Consider the following 19,907-nt stretch of genomic DNA (forward strand, 5'->3'; position numbering starts at 1 on the left):
CGCCATGTTGTTTCCCATCATGCCTTCAGGAACGCGCACGCGCCCATGGAGTCGAGGCTGGGACGACACAGTACTGTTTCTCTCGTTTATTTCCTTTCAGCTTATTGAACAGAGTTTGCCAACAAAGTGCAACAGTCAGAAAACCAATAATTAAAATTATTTTATATTTCTTTTTCTGCAATAAAATTATGTATTACATTAAATCCTGATTATTTCTCAATCCACTCTTTTTACCCAATTCAATTTGGGTCTCAAGATCCAGAAATATAATCACTATTAAGTTAAAGGGTGCAGATTTACTTGAGCCACTCTCACCTTAGTCTGAGTATCGTGTATTCTCCCACGCAGCCCAGCTCTGGTACGCCGGGGCAAGGGTCTGTTATATAGACTACTCTCACCTTTGATGTCCACCAACTTCAGTGCCCATTAACTTCATCCCTATTCAATGCTAACCCCAGGTTCAGCATATCCAGGTGAGAGTGGCCCAGTAAAATTCACACCCTTTCACTTAATTGATTGTATTTCTGAATCTAGGAACCCAACGTGGAATGGGGTAAAAAAAGGAGTGGATTGAGAAATGTTCAGGCTTCAATGCCATTTAATTTCATTGAAGAATTTTTTTTTTTACAATTTGAAATATTTTTTCTGAATGTCGCTCTTTTTTTGGCACACTCTACTAATTTGTGTCGTGTCTTGTTGGTAGTATGTGCATAGATTCGGATTTTGATTGGGTAAAAAAGAGTAACTGGATTGTTTATAATGGATAAGTTAATTTCATATCTTGGTAAAGTTTTAGTTATGCACAATTCATTTTTTCAATATATTTTCATGGGAATTGATTGGCGTTTAAGCCTGAAATCAGATGTCCCGTTTACTGTCTTTGTGCACCTTGGAAGATTGTTTCGTCCTTTCAATTAAATCTTTAGTACAGAGATGCCACTTTTCAAGTTTTAACCTGAATTCAGGGGGTTTTATTTTTTTTAAATGTGACAAATTAAAAGTGCTGGATTTGGCCTGAAACATATCGAAAACACATTTATGAAAGGGGGTAAGGGTAGTTTCAGGGGGGTTTAATAGCGTTTCCGGCTTTTTATTGATATATTGGTGGCATCTCTGTTAGTAGATGCCTTGATTTCATTTTAAAATCATTACAAGTCAGAAATATTCAACCATCAAAACATAGACATCACGTATTTGGACATCACATGTCCAAGGTATGCCACTTGTGATCTTTTTTTTATACATTAATCCCCCAAAAAGAGCAACAAAAAGATGGAAGTGGACCGGGTTGTGACTGCATGCGTGAATAATTACTCAGTCAAAAGCAGTGTATATTATGGTAAAGCAGTCATATTATGGCAAAGTTTTAGTCATGCGCGATTCAATTTTTAATATTTTTTATGGTACTTGTTTGGCATTTATCCTGAAATCAGATGGCCCATTTACTGTCTTCGTGCACCTTGGAAGATCATTTTGTCCTTTGAATATAAATCTTTACTACGGATTGATTAAATTTTCAATTCATTACAGGTCAGAAATATTTACCCATGAAAACATAGACATCACGTATTTGGAAATCACAAAATATCCCGCCTGTGACCCTTTTAATACCTTAATCCCGAAAAAGAACAACAGAGGCTGTGGACCGGGTTGTACTGCATGCGTGAACACCTGACAATAGTATTGCCCAGTCAAAAGCTCATACCCTTGCCAGGGGCGCCAAATCAAAATGAGAAAGGTCGAGATATGGGATTGAAAAAAAAGGCTTCCATTATGAATGAGCCTATAGAACCTTTTTTTTCATTCTCCTATACATGCTTTAACTGCTAAAGTTCCACATTCCGCAAGTTTATTACCTGCACTACCTTGCTACTTGTATGCGATATTTTTCAGACCCTACTCCCACTTTGTATAATTCATATTGCTGTTCAAGCCGCTGTCACATGAAAATCAGACTCGTATGAAAATCGGACTCTTTTTCCCTTTTATTGGTTAAATCCTCTCACGTGACTGGTCCCCCTCCTAATTATCTATGCATGAGCATGCGCAATATCACAAATGAGTCCGTATTTCATAAAACCTAAATTCATGCTACACCGCATTTCAATAGATTTTTTCACGCTTTGGCACAAAACCAGTCAATTGGATGCATTTTTGAAAAAAAAGGATGTGGGGCTCATTTGAAAAGCAGCGTACAGCATAGCTTTCCAATGATACATGGGAAAAGGACAACATCTGACAGGTAATTCCTGTTCTCAATATTCTGCGTATATTGGCTGTATGTACATGTACATGTATATACATGTAGGTTGTATTCTCAAAAATACGGCCAGGCAACTCCGGATGGTTAGGCCCCTACATTACATTTACTTTACCCAGGGTATGCTCAAACAGTTTGAAACTGGTTTCCATTGGGGCCCTGCATACACCCAGTGGCGTAGCCAGGAATTTTTCAGTGGGGGGCGCTGGGGGGCTGGAACATTTCATGGGGGGCGTCATGTAGATCAATGATAATTTTTTTTAGAAACTCAAAATCTCAGTGGGGGGCGACTGGGGGGGGGGGCGTACACCGGTTCCATGCTGCCTTACGTGGATGGTCACATTTCCCTGTAGACCATCATCATTCTGCGCCATCTTGCTTTTTTTCCCGATTCAAATCAACGTATAACCAAAGCGAGGCTGGAAGGAAATATAGCACCAAACAAAATACATGTATATTGCACAAAACACATTATCATTGAGTACTGTTCTTGGATACAGGGAACATGACTGAAATGGTGGCAGCATGATAAAGGTCTATTGCATGTTTCTTCAATCTTTTTATCCATACCCTGATTAGTCTTTGGTGTATAATCTCCCTTCTGCTGGGCCCATTGTTTGTCTCCGTGTGCGACGTTCGGCATTTCTTTGCAACTCTTTACTGGAGGTACAGATTCCCACTTTCCTAATATTTATGTAAAAACATAACAAGCTCAACGACATATAAAGTACAGAATTTTACTATTTACTGCATAAATCTGTATGCGTTTTGGATCAAAATAATTTGCATCAAGGCACACATTAAAAAAAGGGAACGGCAAGGTCACAGATATAACCAGCAAGAATGTGTTCTTTTGTTAGTGTGACCATTGTGTAGTCCTAGAAAGGCATTATTAACAAATCGAATATGGTTTAGTTGTGAAATATGAGTCAACACCATCACGTGGTACTGTTTGATGCAACGAAGCATGTAAAAGGAATCTGGCTGAAACTTACACTGCAACTGGCTACGCAGTAAGGTAATTTTTTCATTTATTGGATTGGCTATCATTGGGACATGAGGGGCTCGGAGGATGCCTGGGAGGATGGGATTGTTGCCCTACCCTAGCCCCCCTCCCCCCTCGCCTGAATTCCAAAACTATACTGCAATTATTTTTAAGGACACTAACCATGCGAATGACATGTGGGTGCGGTTGCCTCTGTATTCAATGTATGTGAAGAACTAGGGCCTGTAAAAATGCAACTTTTTGAGAAATTGTGTTCTTGTTGAAAGCATGAAACTTGAATTTCCTGGTTTTGTCTTTGTCGAATAAATATTATTTGATGGGGCTGGACCAATATTTGGTCTCACTTATTTCAGTGGTAGGAATTTTTTACAGAGACACAAAAAAATTAATCCAATCTTTGTTCTTATGTCTGAAAGTTACATTAGGGGAAGCGATGATAAGTTCATGTAGGGCCATACTTGTAGGACACGGGAAGAGAGAATTTGATAGAAATTATAAAGTAGTTCATGCTCTTAAAATCAATCATTGTCTGTCTAAGTAAGCTGTTGATCTTGGGAGTAGTGGGGGAAGTGGTGTTGCCATCCATGTTTTCAGTGAGGGGGGGGGGGGGGGGGGCAGGGGTCACCGGTATTTCAAGTGGGGGCACTAAGGGAGGATATGAAGTAGGTTCTATACTCAAATGAAAAGGCTGTGTCCAATTTAGTTTATGCTATTGATTAAACATGAAACTGTTTAGAGGTGTGAGCTTTAAAGTTATCGGAGGACAATTAACTTTTACCAACATTCAACAATATTACAAATTGATAAACAACTCTTTACAAAATTGTGACTCCTGCTGATATGTTACTCAATAACTTAATTAGCCTGTATATGTTCCTCAAAAAAGCTGGTTTTCAGCATAACAAGTCTAATTTGTGATGGAATCAAAACACATTCCTTACATGTCAGAGAAAGAGTATATATTTTGTTTAATAATGAGAGTTGGTCTTACCAGAAAATCTAGGGTCCTTGGCCTGCCTGGCTTTTGTAACTCGGCAGATAAAACAAAAATCTTTGGTTGTGGTCTGTGCTGACGAAACCTCTGGGTTCCATTTTGACATAGTACGGGGGGCCGGCCGGGATAACCCAATTGAGCGTTTTTGTTATGGACTTGTTTCTCGGTGGAAGAGCAAGCTTGTGTCAGTGTCAAATCCTCACAGGTATAAGATTTTCGTGGGTATTGATATCATGATTAGAATTGAAAAACTTGTAAACATTGATAACTGAGCTGTAGAACAAACTTTGATGCTGCAAAAAATCAGTGCTAAATTTATTAAAAAATGGAGAAACTCTGCAAACTGCCCAAAAAAATTGACCAGGTCCTTAGGCCTATAGCTAAAGCAGTTATTCAGGTTTTGAAATTTGAGATTACAATTTATCGTGCAGTTGTGCCTTTCTTTGATGTTTTGTCCCGGATCTTGAGCAGAATATAAACTAAATACTTTTGTAAAATTCGAAACTTGGACTTGGTTTTTGCTCGCATTGTATTTTCTGTTTGCAAATCCTACCCACGCTTGATGTGTACACCTACCTGCTATCTGAATATACTTCCCGTTCCAACCTTCAGTTAAACCAAATCCGGTGTACTTTATACACCAACTCATCTGGAACAACCCACTGCACAGCTCTTTTATTGCACGTGTTTTTCCCAAGCTGGTCATGCCTGATTGAGAACTATTTTTGTGTATTCATCATAAATATACACAAACAGCTTTTGAATGAAGCGGAGTTTGAAAAAGACCGATTTGCTGTCAGCCTAACGAGAATATAGACAGGACATTTAAGACGCGCAGACAGTAGCCGCCATAATTATGAGGACACTTTGAAGTTGCATCGATGGCGCCTTTGATTCGTCAAAAACTAACTCATTAATCGTAAGGTTATTGAACCATGAAGACTGACCTTGTTTTGATACTGGTTGATTTTGTACTGGTTGGTATGAAAATCGCCAGCCACCTTCATAGGATGTTACCAATTTTTATCAATTACAAGAAACAGGGAAGAGAGCAAAATTGTTTTACGAACCATGTAATCATAAAAAAAAATTAAAGCACTTTCCGTTACAAGTACAATTTAAAAATTAACTTTACTTGAAGGATATATATTTTGCTCCCTTTTCAGTGTGATACTTCCTTAACTTGTTATGAATCAATAGGACTGCAGACCCTGTAGTTAGCAATTTGCCCATCCATGGATAAAGTCAAATTTACTCCACAAAAGTAATCAAAACAATTTGTAAAGAGTGATCCACTTGACTCGTTTTAATTAAATTGTTATTGATTTTTTTTTACCATTGTGCTATTTCAATGAAATTTTGTGGGAAATTGACATGTTATGGGTTTTGTATGGCACATGTCACTGTAACTAGTTTGTATCAAGAGCTCTTTATAAAAAAAAATGATTCAGTCAAAAAAGTCTTCTTGCAAGAATTGTCATTATTGATGCAAGTTTAAGTTAATTAATTTATCTTTTCATTCAAAGAAATGATTTTTATTGGGCAAAGAATTATTTTTTTCATAAACAACTTGCTTGCAAATACAATCTTCAGGAGTCACCAACTATTGGAATTAAAGGCCTCCCAATTAAAACTGGTATTTTTTTAAAACCTTAACAAGGACAATCGATTCCTCCTGTAACAGTAAAGTTTATCGGTGACCAACTAGTAGGAAATATACCGGTTATCTGTAAAAATTTTCATTCGTATAAATTAAAGCTGGATACTTTGTTGTTTAGCATCAGGACGAAGGTTCTCATCCATCATAACAAAGATGGCACCTCGCCATCTCATCTCCATCCTCCTTGTATCCATGGTGACGGTGATGCCAATCTCATCCCAGCAATGCCCGGTCATTCAGGGATATACACCCATCGTCACCAAACCTGGTGCAGATCTGACCCTTGGCCTCATGCTGAGTTTACATAAGGCCAGCCAGGATACGACTGGCGGTGCTCTGTGTAACTTCAATGCTGAGACTGGTTATGGTTCACTGTCCATGAAAGCTGCTGTTGCTGCTACTGACAACTGGCCCGACTCCATCCAACTACCTGGGTTGAGTGTTGGTAAGTGATTAATTGAAGAAGGAATGTCTTGGTTGAAACCATCATTGTATTTTGAGCAAATGGAGGTATCTTCATAATCAGTAGATTCATATAATGCAACATCTTTAAACCTTTTTCTCAAACATAATTAGAAAATAGATTGGTATAGTGCTGTTCAGTCATGGTTGGTAAGCCAATAATCTTCAGTTCGCTTAGTAAAAACAAAATCCATCATTCCGAACTCTCCCATGGTGATGACAGTATGTTTCATATTCATAAAAAAGATGGGACGTAAAACTGACGTGGGCTGAGTGTTGGTATATTTAATTGATAACAGAACATCTATTGGATAAACAGTATCGTATGGGAAGAACCATTATCATTTAGATACTTGCATCTTTTAACATGGCAACTTAATTCTTAACTTCCTTTCACAAATAAATTATTAACAAATCAGTGCTACCATCAATTGCTGTTATAAGATCATATAGACCTGATGTCTTGATTCAAGTTCTTATTTTCACAAAATTTCTTGCCAAAATTTAAAAAAAAAAATCTCAATTTTTACATTCATAAAGAAGCTTAAAATACAACAGTTTGCATAGTTGAGTTTCGGATGCTGCCATGCAAACCATTAAATCTACCAGAAAATAATAATGCGTTAACTTTTTCAATATATTGAGTAAAACTCTGGTCCGTCTTAAATGATGTTGTACTAAGTAATATCATCCTCTCTTTTTTCTTATTTTCTTTTTTCCCCCTTTTTCAGGCTTGGAAATCTATGACATGTGTGATACATTCCAACTGGCTGAATTCAGTGCAGTTCGCTTTGCCAATGAGAGGTATAACGATATCTTCGCAAATGGAATGTTGTGTGCAAACAAAACACTTCATATGGGTAAGTTAAAAGATTCAATAACCAAAAGTCAATAATATGGAATGTTCTTTCATCTCCTTATCACTGTTCATATAACGCATTTATAAGCTTTAGTGGGTCTTTCAAGCCATTTATTGAAGGTTTCACCCATAATTATCAGGTTGGTGATGACAGTATGTCCCATTTGTACCACACCAATTGCTATTTGCATATTTTACAACCCTCATTGTGGCTATCTATATGGGTTAACCACTGTAGAATCAGTTCTGTTTGCTGGTCAAAACCTGTCTCATTTTAGGAGTTGTTGGATACGGATTCAGTTCCTGGAGCGAGACATTGTCAACTCTCCTGCAACCTCTCGACATTCCGCTGATTGCTTATACTGCGACATCCGACTCCCTGAGTGATGCACAGGAATATCCAAACTTCTTCCGGACTGTTGCTCCTGACAGTGGTGCCGTCAAGGTAATATCAATTCAAAAGAATGGATCAAGGAATCAAATAAGACGAGTTTTTTTTTAAACATGTCTTCAGATAACACATCTTCAGATATTCAGCTTAATGTCGGCGTTGTGGAACCACAATATGCTTGCAGATGTGAGAAGCGGGGCTTAAAGTTGCTCGATCGAATAAATGAGACAGGGAACCTCCTCCTGGTCTTGTGTAGTACTCTTAGTCCAACTTAAAGAGGTTGCGGAATGCTCGAAGACATTTCCATCATCTTTCGGGTATATGTAGCCTAAGGTGTGATGAAATAAAAACAACTATTGTGTCTGTCATGAAATGAGTACAAATGTGTAGTATAAACGAGTCCTATTTATTACGTCACGATTTACTATGTTTTGTTTGCTGCCCCCAACGACGACTTTTACACAAATTGGGCGTTCGGGTCGAAACAGGACCTGAAAACAGCTCTCAAAAGTACCTTTTGTACTCATTTCATGACGGTCACAATAGTCGTTTTTATATCACCACATCTTAGGCTAAATATACCCGAAAATGACGGAAATGTCTTCGAGCATTCCGCAAACTCTTTAAAGGATCGTAACATACAATTTTGCCCGTGGTGCAGATGAAGGTCTATAGCGGGAGGGTTATAGTGCAAATAAAAACAAATCAAATAACACTTTACGTACGGCACAACTAAATTAGAAAACAGCTCTTTTTATCCTATTTTCATGGGAATTTGCTTTATCATTGTTCAATTACCTTCTCCCCAAACTACTTTTTGCAATAATTTATAAAAAGTTTTGTCCCCAAAATTTAAATATACACTGCAAAAACTGCAGTGTTAAATTTACACCATTGGTATCTATATAGGACCATCTGGTGTTAAATTTTACTGGTGTTGTCCTATATAGATACCGAATGGTGTTAAATTAACACTACAGTTTTTGCAGTGTACTCCATTCAAAAGGATTGCTGTGTTACCCTGTGCCATTAGGATGCTACTTTATAAGCCACAGCCTTAGCCCTTGTCATAATCCATGATATATTGATTGACAGTTGTCAATGAAGACTGATTCATTTTCCAATTAAACAGGCCCTGGTGGCCATTATGAAGAGTTACAACTGGACCTACTCAGCAATAGTCCACAGTGATGACAGCTATGGAATGAGTGGACTAAAAGCTGCGACAGAGAGCATCAGAGAGGCTGGGTTTTGCCTCACTGAGCCTATCTCAGTTGGTATTGGAGAGACAAGGGATAGCGTCTACGATGCTATAGTGGATCAACTGATCCAACGAAATATCACTGGTATGGCTATTTCTCTTATCATCCTTGTTTTATATCAGCCTTGCAATCGTGGGCCAATTCTGTTGTTTTTGGTCTTCTTTTGTCAATATGTGTTCATCTTTGTGTATTGTCTGTAGGTTAATCTCTACATGCTCAGTGCTTCTTTGAACGGCCACATAATATTTTTTGTGCCTCACTTTTCAGTAAAAAAAAATATGCGTGAAGAGTTAACTTCATGAAACTCGTTAACAAAGACATTTTGCTCCGCAGTTCGAAGAATGTAAGAAGCAGAATGTTGAATTGCATCACATTGGGAGACTCCAGCGCCATTTTGCCAAAATGTGTGACCTTGAACTACCTTCAGTGATTACAACATTAAGTTTGATAATTTGACAAAGACTTGTGAATGATTATTCATTTCACCATTAAACTCATTCAGGCAGCAATGTCCGTGATTGTTAAAGGGATCTGATTCTGATTTGCAAGGGGGTGGGGGATTTGCACTCGGTGTTTTAAACAAGAAAAAAAAATTCTGCTTCCCCAGAATTCCGATCATTCTGAATTCTGAATTCAGTCATAAAAAAAATGTTTGGTCATGAGCAAAGACTTACATCTTCTTCTCTTCAGTTGTCATTCTTTGGGGCCCACCAAAAAACCAAACTCAATTACCTTATTTTCATATTAAGATAATGAATCCTTTCAAGGTTTCAGAAAAACAATGTCTGGTGCTCCTCAAGCATGTGCACACGTTTTATTCTATTGATGGTTTTTTCTTCTTCAGTTGTGATACTATGGGTTGTACCAGCCAACCTCCAAAGGCTGTTCTTGGCCGTAGAACGCATCCAAGGTGCTGCCTATGACATTTCGTGGCTCTCTGGTGATGTACCACTATACAATGACTTCACAAGCAACCCTGGCATTGCCAAGGCTGCGCGCGGTCTCTTCGCTTTGTCGCCATTTGTTGATGTGAATGACACATACAAGAGCTGGTTTGCACAGTGGTACCCAAACACCGACTTCAACCACCCTCCTGTTGTGAACATGATTTATGCCATTCACGCCTACATGTCTGCATTCTCTTTGGCGCATCAGGAGAAGTGTGGGAGCCAGCAAGGGATGTGTGAAGCATTGGCCAATATCCAAGGTAACTTGAAATCCTAAGCCTGCAAACCAAAATGTTGAATCTGAATGGAACCGAAATGTTTTCGCTAGTTGTAAAAAAGTACGCCGGGTCCTGAACAACAGGGGATAATCAATAACAAAACAGTACATTTATCACACTTGATTTGGTTTACTGGACTTGAGGCTAGACGACCTGAATAGTTGGTGACTAAATTGTTATTGACTAAAATGTGGAGTAATTTAAACTGAGATCATTAGAAAACTAGCTACTATCAAAACAAATTGTAGTAAAAACTGTTGTAATTGTAATTGTTGTAATTGTTTTTATTGTCAGGATCTGAATTCATTGACTTCATTAGACAGGTGAACTTCACAGGGATTGGGGGTCGCGCCATATCATTTAATGAAAATGATGACCCGGCAAATCAGTTTTATGATGTTATGCAGTTCAAGAGCACTGGTACACCAAATGCCTACTCCCTGCAAAAGGTATAGTTAATGCATTTCCTAATTATGACAGAGTTGCAGCAGCTATTTTATTTAGCTAAAGTTATTACAGAGTTGATGAAATAGACCTGTAATACAAATACAGTGAGTTTGTTATATGTAGAAGTAGTTATATACCTAAAGTCTGTTTAAATGGATATGTAGTGAGTGAACATCTTTTTTTCCAGGTTGGTGAGTGGACAACAGATCAGGGTTTGACACTCAACAAGGACCAGGTGGAATTCTATGGCCAAGGAGACACCCCTGTCGGTCCTCCCACTTCGGTCTGCATGGAGGGCTCATGTTTTGACCCCAGTTGCCAGGAACTCACTGACTTTGTCATAGAGACTCTGTTTTCACACCACGTGGCTGGGTGCCAATCCCAGTTGAAGCTGACTCGGTTCAAGCAACTGGAGGCAGTGTTCTATGCAGTCCACCTAATCAACAAGGACCCGAATCTACTTCCAGATGTCCGTCTGTCCCTGATGGTAAACGACATCTGCTATAGCGACACCTTTGCAGCTAATAATGTTGGTCTTACGCTGGTTAAGAATTGGGACTTTGATGTGGGTTTCCCAACCCAAAACAACAAGTATCACCTTCTAGGTACACTCCACTCCTCCTCAAGTTCCAGAGCCAAGGGAATCAGCAAAGACCTACAGGTTGCAAGCATACCGGTGATTGACAACACAGCTTCCAGTCCTGCTCTGAGTGACAAAGAGGAATTTGGCAACTTTCTGCGGACAGTGTCCTCCGATGTCAAACAAGCTGAAGCTATTGTGGATCTTTTGGGGAACCTTGACTTCAAGTATGTTCAGACCATCAACTCAAAGGGTGCTTATGGTGATGACGCCATCAAGGCTGTTAAAGAATCAGCAAAAAATGTAAGGAAAACCCACATTTTTTAACAACATCATGTTTTATCTCTACTGTACACAAGTTACACAAGTTCAACATTGTTCAACACTATTGATCATGAAACACTCGCTTGATTTCTTTATACATAACAGGCAGGCGTTTGCATTGCCAATTCGTTCAGAGTGGATATAAACTCTGATTTTGCCGAACTTGTCCGTGAGCTCATGGCAAAGCCCGAGGCCAAGACAGTTGTCGTCTTCTTGTTCACATCTCATGCCCGACGGCTGTTTCAGGAGTTAGTCTTCATGAATGTCAGCGCAGGACAGTTCCAATTCATCGGTTCAGATAACTGGGGAACCAGGATGGACTACATCCCTGGTTTGGAAAATCCAGCCAAAGGTGCGATCACGTAAAATACGAAGGACGTCTGGGGTTCAAGTCCCACCTGAGTGCCTGTGACGTTTTTTTTCCATAAGCTCTTAAGTTGAACTGGATATTAAATGCTTTTAAAACTACACCAGAGAGAACAAATCCAATCTTAAAATTTACATCTCCAGTTTCACTTCAGGGGTTGACACCCTCAAGTCTCAGATCAGGAAATGATATATTCCATCATCTTCCTGAAAATATCGCCTGATCAACTTTTTAGATGGCATCTAGAGTTGTTGCCGAAGAACAAAATTATGAATCATCTTCTCTTACCTTTTCTTTCATCGTATATGTACAGGAGCCTTGACGGTGACCTTCAAATCTGAAAGGGTTCCAGAATTTGAAGAATACTTCCTCGACCAGACTCCGAATGACACGGCTTACAATCCCTTCTTCAAGGAATACTGGATGCAGAAATTTGAATGTGATCTTCCAGGAGAACAACCAAAATACAACCAAAACTGTACAGGTACACATAAGCCTGCCTTCAAAACCTAAAACAAGTGAATATGGTGAAAGTTGGGAAAGAGGCTAATTGCTTAAATACAGGAGAATAGAATTCTAACATAAGACGAGGAAAACTTATTCATCAATAATTATGCATTATACGTCTTACCGAATAACCGTACTCTAACTTTGGTAAAATTCTGCTCGGCCTTTAAAAGAGATTGAGGTTTCCTTTCTCTGTGGTTATAGGATCCTGTTTAATGTTTGCCCTTTTTCTGTGAGGGTTTGCATCACAATTTTGTTTTGTCAAAGTAACATTTACTTTATCTCACTATTTAAACCTTTGCATGCGTGGAAATCAGCTGATGTCAGCTAAAACATGGTGCCCAGTGGAGATGAAAATGCTGATAATTATGTCGGTTTAACTTCAGTAGTGTATTTTTTTAATTCATTAAAGCAAGACAATGTGTATAATAATCAAACTTCATTAAAATAAAGATTGAAACAACATTCAAACCTAGGCTACTGTCTGTATGAGCAGAACATTACAAGGCTGACAATACAATACATTCAAGACTACAAAAGGACAAAACAAGAACAATGAGAAACAGTAAAATAAAACGGTTTAAAAACAGTTAAAAATGGTAAAAACATGGGATAACAAAAAAATTCAAAGAGTACTGTGCATCCTGTAGCAATGACGGCCAAGATCCTACGAGATTAAACAAGCTACATTTTGTATATATTTGTGATTATGCAAACTAACTGTCATGCTTGTTATTCCAGTTGTCAGTCTATTAGTCCACTTGCTTTTTTCACATCACAAATTTCGTAGCCCTCAACCACATGAAAAGTTTCAAAAAACCTTAATACTTTCCCTTGGCTAAAAAAGTTGAACATAAACTTTAGGCTGGAGCCTAAAACCTGAAACCGTGCGGGTGCTCTTCCAACTGAGCTCTTCAGCCCAACTTTGGCGGTTCCCCATTTAGTCAATTTCTTTGTTCAACATGTCCTAGTCATGAGCCATAAACTTGTGTGTGCTTTACTTGAAAAAGCTTTTAATTATTTATTTGTTACTCAGGTTCTGAGATGTTGTCAAGCAGTGATGTTAACAGCCTGGAAATGGAATACTTCATCAACTCCGTTTACGTGTATGCAATTGCCCTGTCTAATCTAATTAACGACACCTGCCCAAATGGAAAGGTCTGCGATGCCGTCTTTGATATCGCGAGAGAGGAATGGTTGGAACGTCTTAAAGCAGTCGATTTTGTCAGTCAAGTTGGTTTAATGAGGAGAGTGAGCTTTGATGAGAATGGAGACGGTCCTGCTCGGTATTCCGTGTACCAGTTTATTGAGATGAACAGTGTATATCGTTATGATCAGGTATAGTTTTTTTTAGAAATATTCCGGTCTTGTCATGAAGGCCTTAAGATCCAAGATTTAAAGGGGGGAAAAAACACATGTAACCTCAATACGGTATTTGATTTCCTCAGCGCCAAGCTTCTAGACTTATTAGTGATACAAAGGATAAAGAAAAGCAGTTCAAGTCACCCCATTTTTAAATGACTTAAACAATTGTCCAGCCTATTAAAGGGGCTTAGACTGTACAGTACCTATCTGATTTGAATGTTGTGATGGATATCAGGCAAACACTTCATTTATTTATTTATTAATTAATTAATTAATTTATTTATTTATTAATTTATGTTTGCTGATTTCCTTGGCTCTGGAACTTGAGGAGGAGTGGAGTGTACCTAGGAGGTGATACATGTCGCTTAAACAAGCAAAACACTGGTATAACTGTCACTTGTAACTGTCAGTTATACCAATTATTGTCACCTTTCCTGTGTGTTTACTTGTCAATAGATTGGTTCTTGGGATGATGTGGATGGTCTATCCAACCTCGTTGACAACATCATTGATCCAATGTTCTTATCAGTGTGTACCGGGTTATGCTTGGAATGCAACCCACCAACTCCACCTGACGCAAATACCACCTCTCACCAAGACTACTTCCGTATCCCTGGAGACCTGGACTTTCCGGTCGTCATGCAACTCAGCAAGTCTGGAGATGGGGTAAAATGTGGAGACCCCAAGCCGGAAGAATCGCTGGCTCTTGAATCACTCCTGTATGCTCTTGACAAGGTGAACGCAGACCCTTCAGTTCTACCCGGAGTCAAGCTAGGTGTGACTGTGGTGGATTCTTGTGGGAATCCTGCCATTGCAACACGGAAGCTTGTGGGGCTATTGGGTGGTTTCGTCAGTCTTGAAAGTTCAGGGAAACCATTTGCTGTTTTGGGTCCAGCGAATCCTGACGTTGCCGAGGAGATTTCAAACATTGTGACTGCTCCAAGTAAACTGCCAATGGTAAGTAACTAATTCATTGGCTGAAAACTAAAGCTAACCACCAGACCCAGCAGCTCAAACAGTGGAATGTCCGTATTCCTGCATAAGCCATTTGTACCTTTACTGAAGCTTTTCAAATTAAAAGGATCGGAGGAGGTTGGGAGTGAAGTGTTAAAGAAAGCAAGTGATTCCTTTATGATGTGGTGTAATGATTTGAATTTTTGCAGATAAGCTACAGTGCCCTGAGTCCTAACGTCAATGACGATCCCCTTGTGTTGGCCACATCTGCTCCATACACCAAAGAGGTTGCCGCCATCATTGGGATCTTGGAGGAATTTGACTGGAAGTATGTAGGAGTTGTACACTCTATGACTCCATACGGCATAGCCAACAGTCAGGAATTCCAAACGGCTGCCCAGGTGGCTGGTATTTGCCTAGGAGCTCAGCACTACCTTAACGATACCACGGACTTCCAAGAGATCATGAATGATTTCAGTAGCGACGACTCTCTGAATGTCATCGTTGCCTTTGTCAATGAAGAAGATGCTAGAAGCCTCTTGTATGCTGATCACTTTAAGCTCAGCAAGAGGTTTGTGTGGGTGGGAACTGACTCGTGGGACTCTCCAAATCTTGTTTCTGGTCTAGAAAGCTCAGCCAAAGGAATGTTGCTGGTGACCAAAGAAAGACCAGACCTTCCAGAAATACAGGACTACTTCGCAGACTCGGACCTCCTAGACGCTGCAAGTGCAAGGAACCCTTATCTCAGAGATTATCTCCAAGATATCTGTCCTAGTTCATCCAACTGCCAGTTTGGAAATCAAATCCAAGAATCTCTCCAGAAGCTGTCTGGAGAAATCTCTCCTCTGGTCAATGCATTGTATGTAGCTGCTCACGGTGCCAACTTGCTCCATGACTCAAAGTGTGGCTTCTCCAATGATGAACTGTGTGAAAGTTTTCTTGATTCATCTCCAGAAGAAAGGGCAGATGCTATACGTCGTGTGACAGTGGAGTCTGGGGCCGGTGGAAACCCCTTCTCGTTTGACGAACGCAGTGGTCCTGCCACTTACAGCATCAAAAACTACCAGTATGATGGACAGCATGGGCAGTTCCTAATTGTAAGCAAAATACAGGTGCTTCATTAAAGACTAAAAAGCCTTATCTGAAAAATAAACGTATTTGAGATGCTCTTTATAAAGTCCGTTTAAGCAGATAATGTATATTGAGAAATATTTTATACTTTGAACAGGCTGCTTAATCTTTGCCAAAAATTGTTTGGGTGCTATTTTTTCATTAATATCTATTTTTCATCATTCTTGTTTGGCGTTATAAATCTCTAATATTTTAAAATCATCAAAGGTTTTCTGACAACCTCGACATTTCGTGGTTTATTTTTTTTATTGTTGTAGGTCGGCAAATGGCAAAACAACGATCTTGCCCTCCAGATAGTAGCCGAGCTTGCTGCTCAAAGAGGTCCATCTGGCTGTTCTTGTGGTCCGATTGTCGTGGCTGAAGGAGGTGACCCAGTACAGGTGTACATGTATGTCTGGAAGTGGATAGATTATGGCATATGGTCAACTGTCATCCTAGCCGTTTCAGGTCTATGTGGAGTGTTGGCACTTTTGATAGGCATCTTGTTTCTCAGCAAACGTCACAGCTATGTGGTTCAGAGTGCATCTTTCAGTCTCAGCATGTGGCTTCTCTTTGGGATTATCCTGATGTACCTCCTGAATGTGGCATTCATGTTCGAGGCCAATCCAGCCATTTGTGGCATCCGTCGTTTTGGTGTGAGTTTTGTATACTGCGTGGTGTATGCTGCGTTGCTTGTCAAGAGCATTCGGGCTAATCGATTCGCACGTAAACAGCCAGGTGTTGATTTGAACTTTGCCGGTTCCTGGTCCCAGTCTCTCTTGTTTCTGGCCTTCCTCCTTCCTGAGGCTTTCTTGGTGGTGGAGTGGCTGGTCCTGATTCCTCCTGATGCCATCGGCGGACCCCTGGATGCCTGTGGGACCGTTTCACTGCCAACATGCGGCATCACTAACATCGATCTGACCATCTTCATGATGTATGCCTACTTGCTGGTCCTTGTTACATTCCTCTCCTCCTTTGGTGCTCTGGATTCCTCTCATGCCCACCATGAGGGCAAGTCCATCTTAGTCAGTAGTCTCTTCAGCATCTTGATTCTGATTACCTGGGCCTGTGTTCTCAACTTACTTGACCCTGAGTTTGGCATCCCGGCAATCCCCATCGGTCTGACAGCAGATGCTACCATCATTCTGGTGTTCATGTTCATGGGAAAAGTGGACGCCCTGACTAAGAAAAAGGAGGACATGGACACCGGTCTGAAGAGAGTCAAAGATGTGGAAATGGAAGACAATTTGTATGGAAAGGATGATGTCAAGAAAGTTCTAGCTATGGAGGTGGAAGACACTGTATATGAAAATGACAGTGGTAAGAAATATCAAGATGTGGAAGTGGAATATCCTGTGTTTGCAAATGCTGGAGGTAGGTCATGATTGAATATTGGTCTTTAACAAGAAAAGGTTTCTACATTTTTCTCTACTTAGCTTTCTTTGATGCAAAGGTTCCCCCACTTTAATTACTGTTTTGTTGGTGCTACTTTTAAACGTTTTTGACAATCTGATTGTTTTAAAATGTTGTTTTAATGTGCCTTTTTGGACTTCGTCTTTAAAATACACAATACAGGGATCATATTGTGCTTCATGCAGGGATGAACTGATGAAATGTGGTTTCTGATTACCGATCTAACTTTCCGCCTGACCTTTCCACAAGTCTGAGGTTCTTTATGTTATGAACTGTTTCTCAGTATAAAATTCACTGACCTGTATCATCTTAACTTGGGAAATGTATGTATAAATATTATGAATCATGCATTACCTGCTTGTTTTAACCCCTGTTTTACACTTACTTCAAACATTTTCATTCCGATATTACCCGCAGTACTACTAGGAAAAATCTGTATGTTAATTATAGTAAAACTTCATTGTCCAAAAATAGTGTTGTCCAACGCGGCACTCTATATTGGAATGGTCTTGATGACTCTTTTAAATCATCACCCACTCTCTCTATTTTTGCTAGAAAACTAAAAAAAAAAATCATTTGCTTACTACAACAATGTAATAAGGATAGTAACGGCCTTGATTACTGTCTTACACCGGTGTCTGTGCTCTGTCTTTTCATGTATGTCTTTCACTTGACTGTTTGTCCATAGGCTGGGGAACAAAAGTTGATGCTTCACCCCGGACCTACTGCCATTTAGTTAAAGGGAATATACATCATTTGCTTTTGCTGTAATTTTCAGAAATGGATGGAATTGGGGGGTTGGAAATATATAGCAAATATATTTACACTGACTTTTTTTTAGGTTTTGGGTTAAAAAATGCCATAAAAACCAAGAAAAACAATCATTTTCCTGTAGTCTGGTTCCCTGACTCCATTTAAGAAGAAACAGAGCAGTTTACATACATTGGGGAATTGTAAGGTCAGGGAACCAGTCTAGCTGGCTTGTACCCGTTCATAGGTGTGTAATCGATTGCAAACAAGTGCGATGGTCAATTGGGGCCAGTATTTGAAAAAAAGCCAGTTTTTTCCAACGCTGATCGGCCGATCAGCGTTGGAAATTGATACAAAAATACCACTTTTCTTGAAAATGACAGTATACCAGGTGCCATGATTTTACAGGATGCTTTACACTGTCATTCACTAACAGTCCAGCAAGGTATTTCAAAATGATTTGGTAGTTTTATTTTTTGATGTTTGCAAATGTTGTATTTTCCCTTTAATGTTCACTATTGTAAATATGTCTATGTACTGTTATTTTGAATATATAACTTTATGTATCATCCTTTATGCAGCATCGAAATAAATGTATCTTATCCTATATCAGTTACGGGTTCTTTTGTTTTTCATGCAGCAACGCTTGTTGATGAGGCTGTTGATGAGGAGGCTGATGGTGATGTTTTTGTTGAGGAAGAGCACACCCAATTCTGATTCCAAGAGTTAGAGAGAAAAGTAGACTGTCAGGACTTCACCCCGTAGTATGAAAGGTCTTTTACAATCATCTTAAAGTTCTTACCAAGCTGTAACCCCATCTTTGTAATTCCTTAGAGTAGAAGCAGAAGCAAGTTAAAGAGAGGTTGAGGGAATTTAGACTTTACTGCATGCTCTCTTTGTTAGCTCTGATCACAGTTTTGGTATAACACGTAACAAGTGCCTGTAAATGGCATACTGGTAAAGTTTAGTAAATTTCGTATATTCCTTTGCTGATAAAGCTTATCTGTACTATAATGGCTTCGCCTGTTATACAAACATTTTAAATGGTTTAAAAAGCTAGGTTTGCATTTTAGATTACAATCAGCAAAATGTTGAGTGTTTGTGTATATTAAGTCTACGGTATGAGGGTATATTGTAAACGTATGGTTTTATTTTATTGTCTTTGCTCAATGGTATTCATACGTGATATTGTAAACGGGTGCTTCATTTGGTTGTCTTTATTGTAATGTATCCATACGTGGTAGGTATATTGTAAACGGATGGTTATATTTGATTGTCTTTATTCAATGGTATTCATACGTGATATATTGTAAACGGATGGCTTCATTGTCTTCATTGTAATGTATCCATTCGTGGTATATTGTAAACGGATGGTTTTATTTTGTTTCTCTTATATTGCAACATATTCATATGTTTTATATGCTTGTGTATTATGATAACTGCATATATTATGCCGAAGTAATCACTGCGTAACAAAATAGGAAGTGTCAATGGGAACAGGATTCGTCAACAATATCCATTTTTGGATTCTTGCCAATTGAGACTCCTCATCATCAAGTTGGCAATCTTCCTATGCATTTCTAGCGGTACGGTTAAATTTGTCCAAATGTAGCAATATGATGCAAATCACAAATAGCAATTCGTGCGAACGAAATAGCAATTTGTGCTAACGAGTTAGCAATTCGTGCGAACGAATTAGTAATTCGTGGGAACGAGTTAGCAATTCGTGCGAACAAATTAGCAAATTTTTACAAAAAAAAATCTACCCTGTCCCTTCCCGGGCTTCATACGTTAGTTCTCTCCGGTGCCACAAAGGTTTTTCTCCGGGCCCTCCGATTTTCCTCCCTACGAAAAAATCAAAAATTTTAGGTCTGTGGCTATGCCTCATGGTCTTACATGGGTCGTACAGCTGGCTGCCAAAGGCGCCTTTACATGCCTGCTGCTCGACTACGTTGTGGCCGCGTCCTTCGC

At 39.3% G+C, this 19,907-nt stretch overlaps 1 protein-coding gene across 1 annotated transcript; it reads left to right on the top strand.

Moving 5' to 3' along the window:
• Positions 1-2,171: 2,171 nt before the first annotated feature.
• Positions 2,172-19,354, top strand: LOC119730773. Its single transcript, XM_038203801.1, has 15 exons — positions 2,172-2,242; positions 6,039-6,365; positions 7,114-7,242; positions 7,520-7,686; positions 8,765-8,978; positions 9,739-10,101; positions 10,414-10,568; positions 10,754-11,449; positions 11,576-11,822; positions 12,151-12,321; positions 13,381-13,682; positions 14,166-14,666; positions 14,873-15,760; positions 16,052-17,147; positions 18,577-19,354. Exons 1-15 carry the CDS (start codon positions 2,218-2,220, stop codon positions 18,651-18,653), a joined length of 5,358 nt encoding a protein of 1,785 aa, XP_038059729.1. The 5' UTR covers positions 2,172-2,217; the 3' UTR covers positions 18,654-19,354.
• Positions 19,355-19,907: the final 553 nt, after the last annotated feature.

This window comes from Patiria miniata, unplaced genomic scaffold (genome assembly GCF_015706575.1).
Source record: "Patiria miniata isolate m_02_andy unplaced genomic scaffold, ASM1570657v1 HiC_scaffold_22, whole genome shotgun sequence".
NCBI lineage: Eukaryota > Metazoa > Echinodermata > Asteroidea > Valvatida > Asterinidae > Patiria > Patiria miniata.

Coding starts and splice junctions, on each gene's coding strand:
- LOC119730773 (XM_038203801.1), top strand. CDS start 2,218: ATGGGAAAAGGACAACATCTGACAG. Junction 2,243..6,038: donor AAAAGGACAACATCTGACAG/GTAATTCCTGTT, acceptor TTTGTTGTTTAG/CATCAGGACGAAGGTTCTCA. Junction 10,569..10,753: donor ATGCCTACTCCCTGCAAAAG/GTATAGTTAATG, acceptor CTTTTTTTCCAG/GTTGGTGAGTGGACAACAGA.